The sequence below is a fragment of the Pinus tabuliformis genome, chromosome 5_2 (assembly GCF_031772625.1).
Source record: "Pinus tabuliformis cultivar Carrire ecotype Pingquan chromosome 5_2, CPIR1, whole genome shotgun sequence".
Lineage (NCBI taxonomy): Eukaryota > Viridiplantae > Streptophyta > Pinopsida > Pinales > Pinaceae > Pinus > Pinus tabuliformis.
Genome location: NC_142306.1, coordinates 96053234 through 96062519, shown reverse-complemented (window position 1 = coordinate 96062519; position 9286 = coordinate 96053234). Strand labels below are relative to the sequence as shown.

The following is a 9286-nucleotide window of genomic DNA, read 5'->3' as shown; positions in this document are numbered from 1 at the left end:
GGTTAGGAAGCTTGTAGATTCAAGTCAATACAAGAATATCAATAAGATCTACCTCCCCCCCAAGTATTTTTCCCAATGAAAGTTATCTCTTGGAATGTAAGGGGTTTGAATAACCCTTCAAAACAAGGTATTCTTCAGCGGAAGATTCAGCAGGAACTTCCGACAATCTTGTTCATCCAAGAAAATAAATGTTCTGAAGAAGACTTGAAGAAAATCTTATCTAAAGTGTGGAAAAAAGTTTCTCTTCTTGCAGTGGATGCTGCAGGAGCTTCAGGTGGACTAGGATTAGCTTGGGACCCCACACTAATAGATGTCCAACTTATCAAAAAAGAAATTTTTTCCATCTCTGTCTCTTTCCATTTTCTGGGATCAGATATGCATGGATTTCTCTCTAATGTCTATGGTCCTCAATCCAATGCAAGAAAATTAGAACTACTTGCTCATCTCAACTCACTCCATCATCTCCTTGATGCATGGAAGTGGGTCCTAGGAGGTGACTTTAATATGATCACATCACTAAAGGAGAAGAAGGGGGAAAGGCGCTTCCTGGATAAGGAGGCACAGGACTTTTGAAACTTCATCGAATCCAATGCTTTAGTGGACTCACAAACACATAATGGTATTTTTACATGGAACAACTGTCAAGGAGGGTGGGCTCAAATCGCTTCACGGCTGGATCATTTTCTAATAGTAGAAGACCCCATCACCAGAAGAGGGGACTTCCTCTTAGAAATTCTACCAACAGCAGGTTTGCATCATTGGCCTATCAGTTTGACCTAGAAAAAAAAGGGTAAGGCAAGAAACAAACCATTCATATTTGAAGAATTTTAGTTCACGGATGCCTCTCTCATTAGTAAAATTCAGGAGTGGTGGGAAAACATGGAGGATATAATAGGCTCCAAAATGTATATTATGCAACAAAAGCTCAAAAGACTTAAAGGCTACTTAAAAAAGTGGAACAAGGAGGAATTCGGTAACATATTCATAGAGAAGAAGATCCTTGAACAACAGATGGATTCCCTACAACAGAACATCATTCTGCAGGGGCGTACTGAAGAATCAATGGAATTGGAAGCTTCTCTTGCCAAGGCCCTAGAGGAGCGATACAAGCAAGAGGAAATATATTGGAAGCAAAAAGCAAGAATCAACTGGCATCAAGCAGGAGAGCGTAATACCGCCTTCTTCCATAAATCAACCATCCAACATCATAACCATAATCGTATTGCCTCGCTTAAAACCCCTCAGGGCCAGAAATTTTAATCTCAAGGGGAGGTAGAGCAGATCTTAATAGATTATTATTCGAATCTATTGTTTTACCACCAGCCCTACCAAAAACAGGATCCAAATCTCATTACTTCCAACGTTCCAAAATTGGTGACTCAGGAGCATAATCAAATGTTAATGAGGCCCATTTTAGAGAAGGAAGTAAGCAAGGCACTCCTTGGCATGGCTGAAGGAAAAGCACCTGGCCTGAATGGCTTCACTGTCTCTTTCTTCAAGAAATGTTGGAGCTTCCTAAAAAAAGAGATCATGAAGCTTATTAAGGAGTCTCATGTTGGAAAGATAATACTCCCATATTTAAATACAACATTCCTAGCTTTATTCCCAATGAATCTAATGCGTCTTTGCCTGACAAATTCAGGCCTATTTCCCTTTGCAATGTGGTCTACAAGATCGCCTCCAAATTTATTGCCAACTGCCTCAAAACCTTTCTTCCATTACTAATCTGTCTGAAACAAATTAGTTATGTGGAAGGTCAGCAGATCTCGGATGGCATCATTCTGGCAAATGAAGCTATCCATTCCTTAAAAGTAAAAAAAAAAAACAGGTATGCTGCTCAAACTAGATCTGTCAAAAGCTTTTGAGAAATTAAATTGGGGCTTCATGAAGGATATGCTCCTGGCGTTTGGGTTCAGCAACGATTGGATGCTTTGGGTGTTCTCCCTTATCTCCTCTCCCTTCTTCTCTATCCTTGTCAATGGTTCTCCTTCCGACACCTTCTCCTCGTCTCAGGGCATTAGGCAGGGCGACCCGTTATCTCCCTTCCTTTTCATCCTTATGGCTGAGGGTCTAGGTCGATCCATTCAAGCTACTATCAGTGAGGGTCTTCTCAGAGGCCTCTCCTTTCATGATCATCTCCCTCTCTCCCATTAGCAGTTTTTCGATGACAGCCTTCTCTTCAATCACCCTTTTGTATTTGAAGCCCGAGCCATTAAATCCATACTTGACCTCTTTTTTTATGCTTCTGGTACCACCATCAACCTGGAAAAGTCCAAAATCTTCTTCTTTAACATGTCACCAACCACCCAACACAACATCGCTTGTATCCTTGGTTTCTCGATTGCTTCCCTTCCTTCCAAGTTCCTGGGGGCTCCACTCACTGACTTTGCCATTAAGGATGTCTCATGGAGGGAGCTTCTTAACAAACTCTAGAGCAAGTTAGATGGTTGGACCTTCAGAGCCCTGAACATAGCAAGTTGGTTGGTTCTCCTTAAATTTGTTCTTCAATCTTTTCCCTCTTATCTTTTTTCAATTCTAGCTGCCCCCAAATGGGTTCTGAAAAAAACCAGACAACTTCAATGAAATTTCCAATGGGGAGTAGATCATCTACACCAGAAATGGTGTTTGGTGAAATGGTTTTCTCTTTGCAAACCTAACTTATAAGGAGGCTTGGGTCTTCGAGATCTAGAAATTTTAAACAAGGCCATGGGGGAAAAGATATGGTGGAGATGGCTTTCAAGCCCCTCAGAGTCGTGGAATTTTTTTTGGAGGAACAAGTACACCAAACAGGTTAATCAGTTGGACTTGGTTCATATCCTTTCTCCACCAAGAGGATATCTCATATGAAATTTTGCCAGTAGTAATCTGGATCGTCTCTACAATCATTGTTTCTGGGAGATTCGAGGTGGCTTTCAAGCTAGATTCTAGGATGACTCCTGGCTTCAGCTTCCGAGTCTTGCGAGATCTCTTCCACCTCAGTTGGACGAATTTCTCAATTTTGGAGAAAACAAATCTTTGGTCAAACATTTTTGGCTAGAAGATGATGAGCATAGGGTGAGGACATGGAAAAACTCTAGTTCATGGGGGTAACAAGTAGGGGAAGACTCGACCAACATCATCATATTAGAGCTTAGCAGAAGAGTAATTCAGAAATTAGAGGGTGACATCTTGCGATGGGGATACCAAAGCCATGGCACTTTCTCTCTCAATGAGGCATACTTTTTGGCCAAGACGCCATTAGAGACACTACGGGACAAAAGCTGGAGTGATCTCTGGCTAACCTGCCACTAGGAAAAAGTCACAATGTTTATTTGGCTTTTATACCACGGAATAACATTGACCTGGGAAAACTTACTCAAAAGAGGTTTCACTAGCCCTTCTGTGTGCCACATGTGTAATTCTCATCAAGAAACAATCAACCACCTTTTGGATGAATATGTTATAGCAAGTGAACTATGGGACAGACTGTCAACTAGATTCAGAAGAACCAGCAGAGTTCGGGGCAATGTAGCTTCAATGCTCAAAGGCTGGGCAAAGCATCCCTTACAAATTCAAATCCTCAACAAAATCTAGGAGCTTGCGCCAGGCTTCTTGCTCCGGTCTTTATGGAAAGAATGAAACAATCACATCTTCTAGGATAAAAATGTACCTCTGTAGGTTATTTGGCATTCCATGGCTTCTCAGCTCTTAGAATTCATTAATTCTTTCCCTTCGAAAGAATGCGACCTCAAAGGGCCTCCTTAAGAGATTCGCATTCTTCATTGGTGGAATGTCAAATGATCATTCAGGAAGCACTCTCCCTCAACTAGATCAATTTTCTCTCCTTCTCCTTCATTCTAGTCCTTGCCCCCGACCTCCTTTTTCAAGATCAACATTGATGGGGCCTCCAAAGGCAATCTTGGTCAGGCAGGCTTTCGGGGAGTATTGCGTTCAGATAAGGGAGCCTTAATTTTCATTTTTTCAGGCTACTTAGGGCATGGAAGCAACAATGAGGTAGAACTTGAGGCGCTAATTCTAGGTCTTCTCATTGCCAGCCAGATGAGGCTTTTTCCTCTCATTGCGGAGGGTGACTCTCTCCTCATCATCAAGGCAGCTCGTAAATTACAATCAGGTTCTTCCCCTGACAAATTTATTCAAATTTAGAGGCTTAATCACCGTATGCAAAGATTGGCACATGTTATTCGAAGACAAGAACTAATATCATTCACTGATGTCCTTCGCTCAACCAACTCCATAACAAACTGCCTGGCTAAGAAAGGTGTGCAAAGCAAGACAATTATGGAAAATCATAAGGTAGGGGTTTCCTCTACTTTTGCCTGGGCCACTCACTATCAAGAGATGGCCATCAAAGATTTTCTGCCTCACAGATTCAGATGTCACGCGATAAAGAGATTACTAACTATGTGGATGACACGCAATCAATGGGTAATTAATCAAGGATGTCGTCGGTGTCCCTCATATCATTTCACCACCCCCCTCCAGGATTCTCTACACGTGAGAGAGGTTGTGGTAGAATGGACGATTGCAATATGGTGGTTGATTTGGGGGAGTGTGACTTCATGTATACTTTTGCCGAGTTTTGTGGGAGCTTATAGGTGGCATGTGAGCTTGCAAAGGCTGAAGAAGAATTGATAGGTGTAGAGGTTGAAAGAATGGAGAGGGGAAAGTCCTAGCAGTGTGGTGGAAGGGGTTCTGCCCATCATTCGTCATCTCTCCCGCTAAAGCTCTGACCTCAAGCAGTTGCATTGGAGGAGGAAGCCATGGAGGTGGAAAGTTCAAAGGTGGAGGCACTACGTTTGACTTTGACATGGGTTGTCCATGAAAGGAACGAGGTGTGTAAAATTGTGGAGAATAGGCTCTCTGTTATTGATTTTCTCATGGTTAAATTGGTTTTTTTGCTATTTGTATGGTGGCTGGGGCCTTGGAAGTCAACATGCCAGGGATGGCTAAGTTGTTTGATCCACCACATGTTGAGTTTGTTGAGGGCTCCCATGCCAGGCCCTATGGTCCTCCAGCTCCACCATACAACTATCTGTCTTCGTGTATTCGTAGTCGAGGTCATGTTCGTGGTAGTGATTGTGTTCATGGCAGTGAGTTTGTTTGAGGTCATGATGCTGAGAATGCTCCTCCATCCAATGAGGATGTGTCTGTTGATTCTGAGAATGCCCATGGAGTTCTTCCTAATAGCTCAAGATAAAAGGTCTTTAGTTTGGTTTTGGTCTGTTCTGGTGTGGATCTGATATATCCCATTTTGTTGCTACTATATATCCCTAGTATGGTTCTGGTCTGTTAAGGCCCTGTCTTTTTTTGTTCTGGTTAGTAGGCAATTTTGGCTTTATGTTCTGCCATGACTGTAGACTTATCTGGCTCCTTGACACAGAGCATTGTGACAGTCCTGTCACTTGTTGTATCTATGTAAATTCTGTGGTTTTCCGTTAATATAGTTTCTATAACATTACAAAACAAAAAATATCAATCAAGCACAATCGTGTTTTAAAATTCAATCATGGTGAACCATGGTCCAAAATTGTATTGTGATGGATAGTGCCTCAATATGAGAGTCAACAATGGTGAAGCATGGTCTAGTGTTGCATGCTGACAAATATTCTCTTGATTTAAAAATCAATCATGATCAATCATGCTCAACCATGGTCCAACGTCACATTGCGACAAGGATTGTCTCAATATGAAAATGAACCATGGTCAACTATGTTTACTTTAGTTTTTATAATATTTATCTTAGGGTTTATATACCTTGGGTTTTTATAATATTAGTCCCTTGTGTTTAATATTATTCAACCATGTTTTACAAAATCAATTGTGGTCAACCATGGTTAATCATGGTCAACCAAGCTCCAACGTCGCATTGTGACAAAGATGGTCTCAATCTGGAAACCAACCATGGTCAACCATTGTCAACCATGTTTATTTTAGGGTTTAAATATTTTTCTTAGGGTTCATATACCTTGGGTTTATAATTTTCATCCCTTGGGTTGATAATATCATTCGCTTGGATTTATTTATCTAAGGGTTCATATTCCTAAGGTTCAATATTATTCCCTTAGGTTTATAATCCCTTAGGTTTTTAGTATTAATCCCTAAGTTTATTATTCAACCATGTTTTCTAAATTCAATCATGATCAACCATGGCTCAACATCATATTTTGATGAATATTGCCTCAATATAAGAATCAACCATAGTCAACCATGGTCCAGTGTTGCATTGTGACAAAGATTCTCTCGATTTGAAAATCAATCATGATCAATCATGCTCAACAATATTTATATTTAATATTTAACAATAATAATAACAATATTTATTTAACAGTGTTTATATTATTAATCTAGGGTTCAACCATGGTCGAGCATGGTCCAAGGTTGCATTATGACAAAAAATGTCTCATTATGAAAATCAACCATGCTCAACCATGTTTCTTTAAAGATTTATAATATTATCTTAACATTTAATTATTAATTGAATTATTAAATTAATTAATAATCAATCAAATAAAAATGAATTATTTAATTAATTAACAATATTTATATTAATAAATAATAACACTAATATTTAATTATTTATTTATTAATTAATTATGAATTACTATTGAATGAATGAATTGTTTATTTATAATTAATAATAAATAAAATAAAAATGAATAGGGTTATTATTACTAATATTTAATAATGAATAATGCTATTAAATTTAATTAACAATTTAGACACCAAATTGGTGTATGAGAACTTTTTGTTTGTGGGAGAAGGGACCCTCCTTCGCCCAACTATGAAAGCATATATACTTTACCCCTCTAGTTTTGAACTTGTGACCTTATAGGAGGAAACATATACTCTAAACCATTAAGCCACTCAAATAGTATAATATTAATAATAAATTAATAAATTGTTAATAATATTAAATAATAATAATAATTAATAATAATAATCATAGTAATGATAATTATAAGCCTTTAGCTTTTATCAACCATATTTAATAATGTAATTGTATATATAAATGAGATAAGTATTTTAGGTATATAAACCACATTTACTATTAATTGTGTGGGTAAACATTAATTCTTTTATAATAATTTTTTTTGTGTTACTAATATCGAGTTCTTATCCGATCAGTTGCTATCCTGCGTATCCGATCAGTGATTCGGTGGTAAAGCTAAGGAAAGGCTGGTTGCTCTCATGGTAACTCCATCCTTCCTCTTCCCGTAGTATAATTCCCTTTTCACACTAAGATGACCGTTACCACATGTCCACCCCTCACTGTGCGACTCGTCGTCATTCAAGTTTTGTTTTAAAGATGTCAGCATACCACATGAAAAACTCGCGTCAAACCAGATGTGGTTGAGCCATCGTGTAACTTTAACTTGATGATTGCAAGTTTGTGTTTCAATAATATATCTTTGGTCTTTTCTTCTAACTTACAACTTGTGTTCTATAAACTTGGAACGTTCGTCGTACCTTCGTTTATATTTAATAATTCAATAATACTACAGACGGGTGGCCACGAAATTTCTTGGCTTCTTGTTTTAGGTGAGACGTAAATACCACGAGTTGACTAATTTGTGTTTCCTTGAAGCTTCATCCTCAAATTACAGATCACGAACTTCATTGTCAAACTTACGTGCGTTCCCTGCTTAGCAATAAATGAAGAAAGGTCCATATCACCACCGCTGTTTATAGTAACGTTGATCACCTCTAGTTATTTAGATAATCCTATTGTATTGTGGTGGGGCCATTGCCAAGGTCCATGTCCACGGAGGTGACAACACAAAGATAAATCGCGACTGTTTTACCGACTTTATCGCTGAAGTAACAGACATTTATACTAATTTATGGTAGCAGTTGGTTCCAGAGTTACTCGGAGACAGGCGCCAGGAATTAAGAATAAATAGCGCATGTGGTTGTAATTGCCAAACGTGGGCTCATCTAGAAGTTGGATAATCTACAGTCGGTTATTTCATATCAGGCGAATGAGCACCTATGGACCTGTTAACAGTATGGAAGACTCTAATTCCCAGACCAACTGGCTGATGATATTAGCGCTTGCAGGCATGGTTATACTGACCGTATGCTTGCTATCCTTGGTTGCCTGCTTCCGCTGTCGAATATGTCTGACGGAGACTATAGGTCCAGACAGAGCCAGTGATTCTAATGATCCAGAAAATGGCGCCCGTGAAGGTGCCCCGAGAGGAATCGATGAGGCGACGTTGGATTCATATCCAAGGATGGTGTACTCGGAAAAAGTTTTCCGATCATCAAAATCTGAGGGAAAAGGGGATTTAGAAGCGGAGGACAAGAGTTGCTGTTCGATTTGCTTAAGCGATTACACAGAATCAGAGGTGGTGAGAGTTATGCCTGATTGTGGTCACGTGTTCCACGCGGTTTGTATCGATCAATGGCTTCGCCGCCATGCCACATGCCCCCTCTGCAGAACCTCCCCAGTCCCCAAATCCCCAGAACCCCATTTGACCATTGTTTCACAACCCTAGACGACGTTTGATATCCCTAAATTACGGTATTGTTGACACGGCCATGTGCGAGGGTTTTGCAGTTCGACGGCCATTATTTTGTGTGCGAGGGCGTTCGTATGTGCAGTTTCTTCAGATGGGAATTGCTCGTGCTTCTTGGTTTGCGTTGCGTTTTTGTAGTCCGTGACATAAAAGAAACGGCAGTTTTTGTTTTACTGAATGTATAGATTTGTAAGTTAATTCCAATGAAACCATTGTGCTCTGTACGCATTAGATTTGGGCGGAGATGCTTCTTCGTTCCCATTCTTCTGTTTATTTTATAGTTCTCATCTGCATCGAGGAAGATGGATTCGAAGCACTACTCCCTAGCTTTCAACGGTTTTCTTGTTTTACTTCGTTCGTTGTCATGGAAATGTCTGTACATGGGTTTAAAATTCTAACTCTTGAAGATGATATTTATTAAAAAAATGAAATGGGAAACCTTGCAATTTGAAATTTTTTTTTTTTTCATTTGAGTTTTGTAATATATGGAGGTATGCATGGATTTTAATAAAATATTTTATATTATAGGATTTCGAAATAAATTATTAAATTAAAAATATAATATTATTAAAAATAAAGTGAATTAAATATTATATTTATTAATAAAATCATAGATAGTCCATTTAAAACTAATTCAACGTGAAAAAAATATAAATAAATAATGATACATTATATTTATCACTCTGATAAATCGTATTCGTAATTAATAATTATTGAAAGATTCAATACGTACCATAACCCCCCACATATCTATATATATATATATA

General features: G+C 38.6%; 1 protein-coding gene across 1 annotated transcript; it reads left to right on the top strand.

The window, feature by feature from the left end:
- Nucleotides 1-7877: 7877 nt before the first annotated feature.
- On the top strand, nt 7878-8950 carry LOC149157688 (E3 ubiquitin-protein ligase ATL31-like). Its single transcript, XM_089437654.1, has one exon. The coding sequence runs from the start codon at nt 7980-7982 to the stop codon at nt 8496-8498; it is 519 nt and encodes a 172-aa protein (XP_089293780.1). The 5' UTR covers nt 7878-7979; the 3' UTR covers nt 8499-8950.
- The last annotated feature ends 336 nt before the right edge of the window (nt 8951-9286 follow it).

What these genes read in the sequence shown, in the direction of transcription:
- LOC149157688 (XM_089437654.1), top strand. Translation starts at nt 7,980, where the DNA reads ATGAGCACCTATGGACCTGTTAACAGTATGGAAGACTCTAATTCCCAG.